The sequence below is a fragment of the Lithobates pipiens genome, unplaced genomic scaffold, assembly GCF_037356315.1.
Source record: "Lithobates pipiens isolate NorthernLeopardFrog02 unplaced genomic scaffold, aLitPip1_a1.2 Scaffold_13, whole genome shotgun sequence".
NCBI lineage: Eukaryota > Metazoa > Chordata > Amphibia > Anura > Ranidae > Lithobates > Lithobates pipiens.
The window spans coordinates 272,989,224-273,004,153 of NW_027507718.1; the positions used below are offsets into that span (position 1 = coordinate 272,989,224).

Here is a 14,930-nt window from a genome sequence, read left to right on the forward strand (position 1 = left end):
CGGCTTATACACGAGTCAATAAGTTTTCCCATTTTTTTGTGGTAAATTAGGGGCCTCGGCTTATATTGGGATCGACCTATACTCGAGTATATACGGTATGATATCTTTATAGTTATAATAATCAGAGTTTACATTATCTGTATGTTATCATTGTGGAAACAGTTAAAAACAATTAAGAGGAAGACAATTTCTCATTTTCTTGTCAGTCCCAAACACGAATAATTCAAACTATGCCTCATAGTAAAACAAGTTTTTTAACTAATTTATTCAAGTAGCCCAGGTCGGATATGCCATATATTTACTGTATATGTTAGTACCATATCACAAGAGACTTACAGTAAGCATTCCTGAGAAGCACACATTCAGCATGTTGCATGTATAACACATGTACAGTATATAGTGAAGAAAGATCGTATAAGCTATGTCACAGCCAACATGGACTGTGACTGGCAAGACCATGAAAATGTTTTCTTTCTCTTAATTGTTTTTAACTTTTTTTCACCAGGTGAGCTCTAGTTCATAATTAGTGTAAACTTCTAATTAATAAAATGTTTTCTATTTTTGTACATTAGTTTATTTATTCAGTGATTTGTCTGAGAACACTCAAAGCTTTTTTTCTTTAATTAAAAACCTTATTAAGGTTTTAATTTGAAGTCAGGCCATTCTCTACTTTTGTTTTTCTGACATATATATATATATATATATATATATATATATATATATATATATATATATATATTTCAAAGGGGTACTCTATAAAGGCTACAATGCCTCTCTTCTTGTGTTTGCGTTTAATATCCAGCAGTGCACCAGGTATGGTTTACCACAGAGCTCTCTAATTAACCATGGTATCTACCTTTGTGAAAAAGTGTTAATTCTGGGCATCATGTAGCTCTCAATCCTTGTCTATTCTGTCTCTTTTACAATAACTGAAATTCTTCTCTATAGTCCTTCAAATTATGTAAATTTTAAGATGTATTCATGAGGTATTGCAGAAGAATGAATATGCACAAACCTACCTTTTTAGTGGTAGAGAATAGAAAATTCTAATTGCACGACCATATATAGCAAGCAGGAAATAATATATCATTGGTTTTAATTTCATATTTTATTTTACAGAGACAACTAAAGAGCTTTTAGTGATTTTTGAGAAGAATGGAGAAGAATGGGCCACATATCTAAAGAAACTACTGAAAACACATTTAAACACAGATGCAGTATTTCTTTGTAATTTGGACTGTGAATCAGAGGAAATGCTGGAACTTCTCAGCCAGTCCAATTATCAGTGTAAACTGTTAATACTGACAAGTTATCTTCTAGAAACCTTCTGTAGAAACCAATGTGCTTATTTCTTTCATCTTCTACAACCATCGCACAGAGTGATTCTCCTGCTTTGTGGTGTGGAATCCCCAGAAGGGTTTTATGAAATATTTCCATTGGAAAAAGACTGTCACGTGATTCTAAGTGATGAAGACCCAAATGAATACATTTCTGTTGTATCCACAGTCATGAATACAGGTAATTTGATTAACAATGTAGCAGAGAACATAAAATAAGCCTGGTAAGTGTAAGTCCAGCCAAGCTCGTTGTCACTTCGTTTTGGATAGCGTAAGGAACCCAATAATATTTTTACTGCTATCTGGATCGGTAGAGAGATATACAATTTTTTCCTGTTCTGGTGACAATCTTTTCACAGGAATGCAGAAGCATGTAGGAGTTCTCACCTCACCCTACTTTTTTATTTATTTTTGTATGTGTTGTTATTGGAAATCTTTCTTTATTTCTGGTGTAATTGTTGTCACCAGGTCAAGAAATTATGGAAACCTCTCCAATGGAGACCTGGATAGCAATATAACCTTCATTTTATACTTTCCCACTCTATCTAAAATGAAACAAAAAAGTATCCTGGACATACACTTCAAATTTATGTTGGGTCAAATGCAGAATATGTTTAAGATGTAGTGAATGTTCATATTTAATTAGGGATACCGCTGAGCTCTCAAACATTTGGGGAATCCTGTGGCTCCCTTAACAGTGTATGGAAGAGACATGCCATGCAACAAAAGGTGGGTATGTTGTACATTTTAGTGAATGTCTAATAACTCAACCTAAGTCCTATGGTATAAATGGGCATCATTAATAAAAGTATTACGTTTGATGTGATTCATAAGTTTTATTTATGTATGGTTACTGCAATATGACCACATCAGTGTAAATAATTTCTTAATGTTTGCAGCACTTGCTCCATTCCCCCAGGGGTTTATCTAGAGGACAAGTACTGAAGTTTCACACTTCAAACATCTGCCACCCATATTTTAGATAACTTTTATATAATATCCACCCTGAAATGCAATTCAAACTTGTTAATTAATTCACAATATATCCATAACTAGTGATGGACGAACTTCCGACGGGACGTTTCGCGAACGCGAAACGCGAACGGGCACAAACGTTCGCGAAAACGACCGTTCGCCGCGGGCTCCATTGACTTCAATGGGAGGCGAATTTCGCAAACCTTTAGGTCGAATTTGCGGCCACGGGGTAATTATTAGGGGGTAGCACGTAGTCCCACCACCTGGACAATAGCATAATACATGTATGAGGTGAATTTGGGATCGATAACTACAAGCATTTTTTTTTTATTTGGGAAATTGTTCTGACAATTCAGGACTATGGAGCTAATGAAGGCAATGGAGGAGAGGGAAGGTCAGGGACCAGGGTAGGCAAACAAGAGGGTGCAGGAGATACAGAGCACTGACAGCAGCACCGTAATACAGAGCACTGACATCAGCACCGTGACATACAGCGCTGACAGCAGCTCCGTGACATACAGCGATGACAGCAGCTCCGTGACATACAGCGCTGACAGCAGCTCCGTGACATACAGCGCTGACAGCAGCTCCGTGACATACAGCGCTGACAGCAGCTCCGTGACATACAGCGCTGACAGCAGCACCGTGACATACAGCGCTGACAGCAGCTCCGTGACATACAGCGCTGACAGCAGCTCCGTGACATACAGCGCTGACAGCAGCTCCGTGACATACAGCACTGACAGCAGCTCCGTGACATACAGCGCTGACAGCAGCTCCGTGACATACAGCGCTGACAGCAGCACCGTGACATACAGCGCTGACAGCAGCTCCGTGACATACAGCGCTGACAGCAGCTCCGTGACATACAGCGCTGACAGCAGCTCCGTGACATACAGCACTGACAGCAGCTCCGTGACATACAGCGCTGACAGCAGCTCCGTGACATACAGCGCTGACAGCAGCACCGTGACATACAGCGCTGACAGCAGCTCCGTGACATACAGCGCTGACAGCAGCTCCGTGACATACAGCGCTGACAGCAGCTCCGTGACATACAGCGCTGACAGCAGCTCCGTGACATACAGCGCTGACAGCAGCTCCGTGACATACAGCGCTGACAGCAGCTCCGTGACATACAGCGCTGACAGCAGCTCCGTGACATACAGCGCTGACAGCAGCACCGTAAGCAGCCCCAGGAGGAAGTCAGCACAGCACAGGGATGGTGTGATCCCCTCATAATAAGAACCCCCAGGAGGAAGTCAGCACAGCACAGGGATGGTGGGAGCCCCTCATAATAAGAACACCCAGGAGGAAGTCAGCACAGCACAGGGATGGTGGGAACCCCTCATAATAAGCAGCCCCAGTAGAAATATGACACCGCTCAACCTCTTCAAAGAGGAGGGTAGGGGCATATAGTACGGTGTGCTTTTTTGGGTCAGGGAAGTGAGCCAAATGAATTAAGAAGGTCTGTGTGCTTGATTCCAAAAATTGTTTATAGACATATACATGGTCTACTGATCACATGTGTTGAATTCCTCCGAGATCCATGCCTCATTCATTTTTAGAAATGTGAGGTAGCTAACACTGTGGTGAGCTAGGCGAGTACGCTTATCGGTCACAATCCCCCCTGCTGCGCTGAACGTCCTTTCGGACAGGACACTGGATGAGGGGCAAGCCAACAGTTCGATTGCAAATTGGGCAAGCTCTGGCCAGAGGTCAAGCCTGCCCACCCAGTAGTCTAGGGGTTCATCACTCCTCAGAGCGTCCACATCGGCCGTTAACCCAATGTAGTCGGACACCTGACGGTCTAGGCGTTCCCTGATGCTGGATCCGGATGACACCTGTCGATGGGTCGGCTGAAAGAATGACCTCATATCCGAAGTCACCAACACATCTTCAAACCGGCCTCTTCTTGCAGGCGCTGTTGGATTGGTACCCGCAAATCCTTCTCTGGGAGTGGGAATTGCTCCTCTGCCAGCGCACGCAAAAGCAGAATGCAGCATTTCTCGAAGCAAGGCCTGGAAGTGCTGCATTCTGACAGCCCTCTGCGACGGCGGTAACATTTCCGCCATTTTGTGTTTGTACCGGGGGTCTAAGTACGTTGCCACCCAGTACTGGTCCTTGACCCTCATGCTTTTTATACGGGGGTCCCTATTAAAACACTGGAGCATGAAGGCCCCCATTTGCACTAAAGTGGAAGCGGTGTGGTGGCCTGGCTCCTGCTCATCATCCAGGATAATGTCGTCCTCTTCATTCTCCTCTCCCCATCCTCGCACAACAGGGATCCCAGAAAGGTTTAAAGCATGCTCTTCTTGCTCCTGCTCATCCGCCCCGGCACCATCCTCCTCTGACTCCTCATCAGACTCCTGTTGTTGACTTGTCTCAGATAGAGTAGCCCCCCCTGGGAATTCATCCAGCATTGCGACTTCCTCATCTTCCCGCTCCTGCTCCTCCACAGCCTGATCAATGACACGACGCAATGCACGCTCCAGAAAGAAGGCATAAGGTACCATGTCACTGATGGCGCCATGGCTGCGACTGACCAGTTTGGTGATCTCCTCAAATGGCCGCAGAAGTCTGCATGTGTCGCGCATGAGCAGCCACTGGCGCGGTGAAAAAAAACCCAGCTCCCCAGAACCGTTTCTTTCGCAGAGTTCATACAGGTAGACGTTAACTGCACGTTTCTGCTGGAGCAGCCTATCAAGCATATAGAAGGTTGAGTTCCATCGCGTCGGGCAATCGCAAATAAGACGTCTGACCGGCAGATGGTGTCGCCGCTGAATGTCAGCAAGGCGAGCCATGGCCGTGTAAGATCTTCTGAAATGGGCCGAGATTTTCCTTGCCTGCCGCAAGATGTCCTGGACCCCAGGGTATTTGACAAGGAATCGCTGCACGACCAAGTTTAAGACGTGTGCCATGCACGGCACGTGCGTGATTTTGCCCTGTTTCAATGCGCTAAGCAGATTGGCACCGTTGTCACACACCACTTTACCAACTGTCAAATTGAGCGGTGTTAGCCACTCATCTGCCTGTGAACGCAAAGCTGAAAGGAGTGCCGGGCCAGTGTGGCTCTTTGCTTCCAGGCACAACAGACGCAGCACGGCATGGCAACGTCTCACCTGGCATGTGGAATAGGTTCTGGGGAGCTTGGGCGGTGCAGTGGAAGAGACGCTAGCAGCGGAAAAGGAGGAGGCAGCTGAGGAGGAGAGGGAGGAGGATGGAGTAGGAGGAGGAGAAGAAGAGTCAGGCCTGCATGCAATCCGTGGCGGTAAAACCAAATCTACACGGGTGCCACGGGTTACATGCTTGACGGCCGTCAGAAGGTTCACCCAGTGGGCAGTAAAACTGATATACCTTCCCTGCCCGTGTTTGCTAGACCACGTGTCTGTGGTCAGATGTATCTTGGCACCGACACTGTGTGCCAGAGATACATTCACTTGCCGCTGAACATGGCCATATAGCTCTGGGATGCCCTTCTCTGAGAAATACTTCCTTCCTGGGACCTTCCATTGTGGTGTTCCAATGGCCACAAATTTGCGAAAGGCCTCCGAGTCCACCAGTTTATATGGCAGTAGTTGGCGGGCTATGAGTTCTGACAAGCCAGCCGCCAACCGTTGGGCAAGAGGGTTATCCGGCGTCATCATTTTTTTACGCTCAAACATTAGGCCCACGGAAGCCTGCCTTTTTGCAGAAAAATGTGAGCTTGGCGTGATGGAAGGTGGAGTGGAGGACAATTGTGAGGAGAGAGGAGAAGGAGAAGTAGAAGACGAGGCTGGACGGTGAGAGCCTGCAGTGTGGCTTTGTGTGTTCCGTTGCTCCCACTGGGCTCGGTGATGGCTGCTCATGTGCCTTCTTAAGGCGGTCGTCCCTAGGTGAGTATTGGGCTTACCGCGACTAACGCGTTGACTGCAAAGATTGCAGATGGCAACGCTATTGTCAGCAGCGGACACGTTAAAAAAAGCCCACACTGCGGAGCCATGTGCCGGTGTCCTGGGAGCGCCAGATGTGACCGTACATGGTCGATGACTCGCTCCTGATACATTTGCAGTCTGCTTTGTCCCTGCTGTGCAATGTAAGTCATTGCTGCTTCTCCTCCCTATCTGCTGGTCCATATCTCCCTCTGAACTCCCCTCCTCTTCCTCTCTTGTGGGCACCCACGTGACATCACTAGACACGTCATCATCAACGTCACCTTCCCCACCGCTATAAGTAGAGTAGGCAGCAACACCGGGGACCAACCTCCTCCTTGGGCTGATCTGGGTACTGGCGTCAGACTGCTGAGTAGCGCTTGTTGCTACCTCCTCTTCCTGATCCAATACCAAGAGTGGCTGCGCATCAGAAATGTCCTCTTGATATGGATCGGAAAATAATTCCAGTGACTCAAGCGGAAGGTATGTGGTGGTGGTGGTGGTGGTCGTGTTGTTGGTGGTAGTGTCTTTGGGGGTGCACATAGCAGAGAGTGAAGAAGAGGGTGCAGATCGAGAGGATGAGGAGGGTGCAGAAGAGTAAGGCTGAGCGAGCCACTCAACCAAGTCTGGTGCATCCTTTAAAGTAATTGAACGCACCTTCTGCAACTTCCCACTTTGGCTCAAGCCTGTTGCTCCTGCCCTACCCCTACCACCCCTGCGGAAGGGCCTGCCTCTTCCTCTGCATGTCATTTTTTAAATGACCCTGTGACAAAACTCTTAGTCCCTATACCGCTGAAGGACTGCTGCAGTATAGGTGAGCGGTCAGCAGTGGTGCACGTCAACCCTATCTATTGTGGACCTATAGCGGTCCTTACAGAACAGCAGACTGTACCGCACTCAAGCCTATGTACCGTAGCACCCTATACCAAGTTACCAGTCCTTATAAGAACTTTTGTGGACCAAGCAGGTTGTGTATTAGTGTTTAGCAGACTGTACGTCAGTCCCTATACCGCTGAAGGACTGCTGCAGTATAGGGCAGCGGTCAGCAGTGGTGCACGTCAACCCTATCTATTGTGGACCTATAGCGGTCCTTACAGAACAGCAGACTGTACCGCACTCAAGCCTATGTACCGTAGCACCCTATACCAAGTTACCAGTCCTTATAAGAACTTTTGTGGACCAAGCAGGTTGTGTATTAGTGTTTAGCAGACTGTACGTCAGTCCCTATACCGCTGAAGGACTGCTGCAGTATAGGGCAGCGGTCAGCAGTGGTGCACGTCAACCCTATCTATTGTGGACCGATAGCGGTCCTTACAGAACAGCAGACTGTACCGCACTCAAGCCTATGTACCGTAGCACCCTATACCAAGTTACCAGTCCTTATAAGAACTTTTGTGGAACAAGCAGGTTGTGTGTTAGTGATTAGCAGACTGTACGTCAGTCCCTATACCAATGAAGGACTGCTGCAGTATAGGGCAGCGGTCAGCAGTAGTGCACGGCAACCCTATGTATTGTGGACCGATAGCGGTCCTTACAGAACAGCAGACTGTAACGCACTCAGGCCTATGTACCGTAGCACCCTATACCAAGTTACCAGTCCTTATAAGAACTTTTGTGGACCAAGCAGGTTGTGTGTTAGTGATTAGCAGACTGTACGTCAGTCCCTATACCAATGAAGGACTGCTGCAGTATAGGGCAGCGGTCAGCAGTAGTGCACGGCAACCCTATGTATTGTGGACCGATAGCGGTCCTTACAGAACAGCAGACTGTAACGCACTCAGGCCTATGTACCGTAGCACCCTATACCAAGTTACCAGTCCTTATAAGAACTTTTGTGGACCAAGCAGGTTGTGTGTTAGTGATTAGCAGACTGTACGTCAGTCCCTATACCAATGAAGGACTGCTGCAGTATAGGGCAGCGGTCAGCAGTAGTGCACGGCAACCCTATGTATTGTGGACCGATAGCGGTCCTTACAGAACAGCAGACTGTAACGCACTCAGGCCTATGTACCGTAGCACCCTATACCAAGTTACCAGTCCTTATAAGAACTTTTGTGGACCAAGCAGGTTGTGTGTTAGTGATTAGCAGACTGTACGTCAGTCCCTATACCAATGAAGGACTGCTGCAGTATAGGGCAGCGGTCAGCAGTAGTGCACGGCAACCCTATGTATTGTGGACCGATAGCGGTCCTTACAGAACAGCAGACTGTAACGCACTCAGGCCTATGTACCGTAGCACCCTATACCAAGTTACCAGTCCTTATAAGAACTTTTGTGGACCAAGCAGGTTGTGTGTTAGTGATTAGCAGACTGTACGTCAGTCCCTATACCAATGAAGGACTGCTGCAGTATAGGGCAGCGGTCAGCAGTAGTGCACGGCAACCCTATGTATTGTGGACCGATAGCGGTCCTTACAGAACAGCAGACTGTAACGCACTCAGGCCTATGTACCGTAGCACCCTATACCAAGTTACCAGTCCTTATAAGAACTTTTGTGGACCAAGCAGGTTGTGTGTTAGTGATTAGCAGACTGTACGTCAGTCCCTATACCAATGAAGGACTGCTGCAGTATAGGGCAGCGGTCAGCAGTAGTGCACGGCAACCCTATGTATTGTGGACCGATAGCGGTCCTTACAGAACAGCAGACTGTACTGCACTCAGGCCTATGTACCGTAGCACCCTATACCAAGTTACCAGTCCTTATAAAAACTTTTGTGGACCAAGCAGGTTGTGTGTTAGTGTTTAGCAGACTGTGCGTCAGTCCCTATACCGCTGAAGGACTGCTGCAGTATAGGGCAGCGGTCAGCAGTAGTGCACGGCAACCCTATGTATTGTGGACCGATAGCGGTCCTTACAGAACAGCAGACTGTAACGCACTCAGGCCTATGTACCGTAGCACCCTATACCAAGTTACCAGTCCTTATAAGAACTTTTGTGGACCAAGCAGGTTGTGTGTTAGTGATTAGCAGACTGTGCGTCAGTCCCTATACCGCTGAAGGACTGCTGCAGTATAGGGCAGCGGTCAGCAGTAGTGCACGTCAACCCTATGTATTGTGGACCGATAGCGGTCCTTACAGAACAGCAGACTGTACTGCACTCAGGCCTATGTACCGTAGCACCCTATACCAAGTTACCAGTCCTTATAAAAACTTTTGTGGACCAAGCAGGTTGTGTGTTAGTGATTAGCAGACTGTACGTCAGTCCCTATACCAATGAAGGACTGCTGCAGTATAGGGCAGCGGTCAGCAGTAGTGCACGGCAACCCTATGTATTGTGGACCGATAGCGGTCCTTACAGAACAGCAGACTGTACTGCACTCAGGCCTATGTACCGTAGCACCCTATACCAAGTTACCAGTCCTTATAAGAACTTTTGTGGACCAAGCAGGTTGTGTGTTAGTGATTAGCAGACTGTACGTCAGTCCCTATACCAATGAAGGACTGCTGCAGTATAGGGCAGCGGTCAGCAGTAGTGCACGTCAACCCTATGTATTGTGGACCGATAGCGGTCCTTACAGAACAGCAGACTGTACTGCACTCAGGCCTATGTACCGTAGCACCCTATACCAAGTTACCAGTCCTTATAAAAACTTTTGTGGACCAAGCAGGTTGTGTGTTAGTGATTAGCAGACTGTACGTCAGTCCCTATACCAATGAAGGACTGCTGCAGTATAGGGCAGCGGTCAGCAGTAGTGCACGGCAACCCTATGTATTGTGGACCGATAGCGGTCCTTACAGAACAGCAGACTGTAACGCACTCAGGCCTATGTACCGTAGCACCCTATACCAAGTTACCAGTCCTTATAAGAACTTTTGTGGACCAAGCAGGTTGTGTGTTAGTGATTAGCAGACTGTACGTCAGTCCCTATACCAATGAAGGACTGCTGCAGTATAGGGCAGCGGTCAGCAGTAGTGCACGGCAACCCTATGTATTGTGGACCGATAGCGGTCCTTACAGAACAGCAGACTGTACTGCACTCAGGCCTATGTACCGTAGCACCCTATACCAAGTTACCAGTCCTTATAAGAACTTTTGTGGACCAAGCAGGTTGTGTGTTAGTGTTTAGCAGACTGTGCGTCAGTCCCTATACCGCTGAAGGACTGCTGCAGTATAGGGCAGCGGTCAGCAGTAGTGCACGGCAACCCTATGTATTGTGGACCGATAGCGGTCCTTACAGAACAGCAGACTGTAACGCACTCAGGCCTATGTACCGTAGCACCCTATACCAAGTTACCAGTCCTTATAAGAACTTTTGTGGACCAAGCAGGTTGTGTGTTAGTGATTAGCAGACTGTACGTCAGTCCCTATACCAATGAAGGACTGCTGCAGTATAGGGCAGCGGTCAGCAGTAGTGCACGGCAACCCTATGTATTGTGGACCGATAGCGGTCCTTACAGAACAGCAGACTGTAACGCACTCAGGCCTATGTACCGTAGCACCCTATACCAAGTTACCAGTCCTTATAAGAACTTTTGTGGACCAAGCAGGTTGTGTGTTAGTGATTAGCAGACTGTACGTCAGTCCCTATACCAATGAAGGACTGCTGCAGTATAGGGCAGCGGTCAGCAGTAGTGCACGGCAACCCTATGTATTGTGGACCGATAGCGGTCCTTACAGAACAGCAGACTGTAACGCACTCAGGCCTATGTACCGTAGCACCCTATACCAAGTTACCAGTCCTTATAAGAACTTTTGTGGACCAAGCAGGTTGTGTGTTAGTGTTTAGCAGACTGTGCGTCAGTCCCTATACCGCTGAAGGACTGCTGCAGTATAGGGCAGCGGTCAGCAGTAGTGCACGTCAACCCTATGTATTGTGGACCGATAGCGGTCCTTACAGAACAGCAGACTGTAACGCACTCAGGCCTATGTACCGTAGCACCCTATACCAAGTTACCAGTCCTTATAAGAACTTTTGTGGACCAAGCAGGTTGTGTATTAGTGTTTAGCAGACTGTGCGTCAGTCCCTATACCGCTGAAGGACTGCTGCAGTATAGGGCAGCGGTCAGCAGTAGTGCACGGCAACCCTATCTATTGTGGACCGATAGCGGTCCTTACAGAACAGCAGACTGTACCGCACCCAAGCCTATGTACCGTAGCACCCTAGACAGACCAAGTTACCAGTCCTTATAAGAACTTTTGTGGAACAAGTGAGTTGTGAATGATTAGCAGACTGCAGCAGAAGGGCAGCAGTCAAGTATAATATTCTTTCTATATTTGGAAGAAAGAATATTATACGTGTACAAGCCTATTACCGTACCACTGATACCAGTCCTGAAAAGAACCTTTGTGGAACTAATAGTAACAGCAAGTCTTTAAAATTATCCTCACTGCCTGACACACTGCTTCCTGCCTGTCCCTATACAAATTGGCAAAAAAGAGTAGGCTGGAACGATTAGCTGGAACAGCTCTTTTGTGGACCTGATAGTAACAGCTAATGATGATGATGATGATGATGATGAAGAAAGACTAATCTGGCTGAGCTGTCCCTAAAATAGCAGCATACAGCGCTCTGTCCCTTTATCTAAACTGACAAAAGAAACTCAGGCTGCTGACCTAACACCTATACCAGTCCTGAAAAGAACTTTTGTGTACCAAATAGCTAGCGTTTTCTCTGTCCCTACTCCACACAGGATCCTTTCCCTACAGTGACAGAAGAAAGAATGTAAAATGGCCACCGGATCGGGTGTATTTATAGGTTAGGGGGAATGTCCAAGTGTCCATGAGCTGTCATGTCTCAATTGGTTGTCCTGTAACACATGATAAACGTGTCACGAAAGGTTAAAGTTCTTGTATACATTAAACACGTAAGTCCGCCGGGGCGAACGACGGAAAAAGGCGTTCGAACCCGCGGACGGCGAAAGTCGGAAATTCGCCGCGAAACGACCGCCGGGCGAACCGTTCGGCCATCACTATCCATAACAGGAGGTGGTTAATTCACTAACCCAGTGCACTGTAATTGCAATTTAATCCACCTCTGTACCATGTGAGATTGCCATCCCTTAACCACTTCAATACAGGGCACTTAAACACCTTCCTGCCCAGACCAATTTTGAGCTTTCAGCGCTGTCGCACTTTGAATGACAATTGCGCGGTCATGCTACACTGTACCCAAATGAAATTTTTATCATTTTTTTCCCACAAATAGAGCTTTCTTTTGGTGGTATTTGATCACCTCTACGGTTTTTATTTTTTGCGCTACAAATAAAAAAATACCGAAAATTTTGAAAAAAAAAATTGTTTTTTTTTGTTTCAGTTTCAAAACTTTGTAAATAAGTACGTTTTCTCCTTCACTGATGGGCACTGATGGGGCTACACTGATGGGCACTGATAAGGCGGCACTGATGGGCACCAATGTGGCACCAATGAAGTGGCACTGATAGGCGGCACTGATGGGCGACACGGATGGGCGACACGGATGGGCGACACGGACGGACACTGATAGGTGGCACAAATTGGCACTGATAGCTGGCACAGATGGGCGGCACGAAAGGGCGGCACGGATGGGCGGCACGGATGGGCACGGATAGGCGGCACAGGTGGGCATGGATAGGCGGCACAGGTGGGCACTCATAGGCGGCACAGGTGGGCACTCATAGGCGGCACAGGTGGGCACTCAGGTGGCACAGGTGGGTACTCATAGGCGGCACAGGTGGGCACTCATAGGCGGCATCGGTGTTATACTATAGTAATGGATGCCAATCAGTGCCAAACAATAATGCATGCCAATCAGTGATGCCCATTGTGGGCACTGATTGGCATCCATTATGGGCACTGATTGGCACCCATTGCGCTGACTGGCATCCCTGGTGGTCTAGGGAGGATTATGACCTTTATTACCTTTTCCCTGGTGGTCTGGTGGCGTCCCTGGTGGTCCAGTGTGGGCATCCTCGGGGGGGGCTGTGCTGATAATCGATCAGCACAGACCCCCCCTGTCAGAGGAGCAGCCGATCGGCTCTCCTCTACTCGCGTCTGACAGACGCGAGTGAGGGAAAGCCGATCACCGGCTCTTCCCATTTACACTGTGATCAGCCGTGATTGGACACGGCTGATCACATGGTAGAGAGTCTCCGTCGGAGACTCTTTACCGAGATCGTAGTTGCCGGGTGTCAGACTGACACCCCGCAACAACGATCGCCGCGATGCGCGGCCCCGGGGGCGCGCAGCGGCTCATAATCCTGATCACGTCATATGACGTCCGGTCAGGATTATGAAACCACTTTGCCGCCGTCAATTGCCTATAGGGCGGGCGGCAAGTGGTTAAAGCTCCAAGTAGTTGATTTTGCAATACTTATTCTCAGTTGCTCTAAGCTTCCCGAGAGTCTCCCCCCCCCCCCTGTTCTTGCAGTTTGTGTAAGTTAGAAAAATTTCACATAACGTTCCTCACTTTCACATCAGGTTCCCCCTTAAAATTAGGAGCTCCATCAGAATGTACCCTTTCATATCAAAACCCTCATTTACATCAGGAGCATCACTTTACATGGGCAGCACAGTGGTGTAGTGGTTAGCAATTTCACCTAGCAGCAATAGGGTTGCTGGTTCAAATCCCGACCACGACACTATCTGCCTGGAGTTTGCATGTTCTTCCTGTGCCTGTGTGGGTTTCCTCCGGGTACTCCGGTTTCCTCCCACACTCCAAAGACATGCTGGTAGGTTAATTAGACCCTGTCCAAAAAAACTGGCCATAATATGTGTATGTCAATGTTGTAAGTTTTGTCGGGACTCTACAGGTTAAAGGACCGCATAAATAGCTGCATATGGACACCAGTGGCAAGAAAAGCGCCCTGAGGCGATTCAGTTTGTATAGGTAGCGCTATACAAGTCATTCATTCATGAGATTCCCCAAACGAAAGTTCTATTTCGGTAAAAAAAAAAAAAAAGGAAAAATTTAAATTGTGTATAGTGTTGCAAGTAGCCCAGTGCTAAATAGCAAAACGTGGCCCGGCCATGAAGGGAGTAAAACCTTCTTGAGGTCAAGTGAGAAATGTGTGATTGAAAAAAATAAACATGCATACTCACCTAGATGACTGCAGGATCAATCCAAAGCTGCAGTTCTCCCCCGCTGGCTCTAAGTTCTCGGACTTTACTGAGCAGTGAGGGATTACTGTCAGTCCCCAGCTCTCTACTCCACCCCTCCAGCACTCACTAGAGCTCTGGGCTGTGAAGGGGGCAGAAGCAGCCGGCTCAGGCTCTTACAAGCATTCCACCATTCTTTTGGTGGTATTTGATCACCTCTGCAGTTTTAATTTTTTTGCGCTATAAACAAAAAAATAGCGTCAATTTTGAAAAAAAAAGCAACATTTCTTTTTGCTATAATATATATTCTCAAAAAATATATTTAAAAAACTAATTTCTTTCTCAGTTTAGGCCGATATGCATTCTTCTACATATTTTTGGTAAAAAAAAATCGCATTATGTGTATATTGATTGGTTTGCGCAAAAGTTATAGCGTCTACAAAATAGGGGAAAGATTTATGGCATTTTTATTAATATTATTTTTTATTAGTAATGGCAGGGATTCTGCAATTATTATCATGACTGTGACATTATGGTGGACACAATGGACACTTTGACACTATTTTGGGACCAGTGTCATTTATTCAGCGATGAGTGCTATAAAATGCACTGATTACTGTGTAAATGACACTGGCAGGGAAGGGCTTAAACACTAGGGGGCTTAAGTGTGTCCTAGGGAGTTATTATAACTGTA

The 14,930-nt window shown here is 47.3% G+C and overlaps 1 protein-coding gene across 1 annotated transcript in view; it reads left to right on the top strand.

Moving 5' to 3' along the window:
• The window catches only part of BANK1 (B cell scaffold protein with ankyrin repeats 1), a 461,974-nt gene that overhangs the window by 92,103 nt on the left and 354,941 nt on the right, over window positions 1-14,930 (top strand). The window contains exon 2 of the mRNA XM_077476629.1: window positions 1,120-1,518. Within this exon, the coding sequence (XP_077332755.1) occupies window positions 1,120-1,518 (399 nt within the window). The remainder of the gene's footprint in view (window positions 1-1,119; window positions 1,519-14,930) is intronic.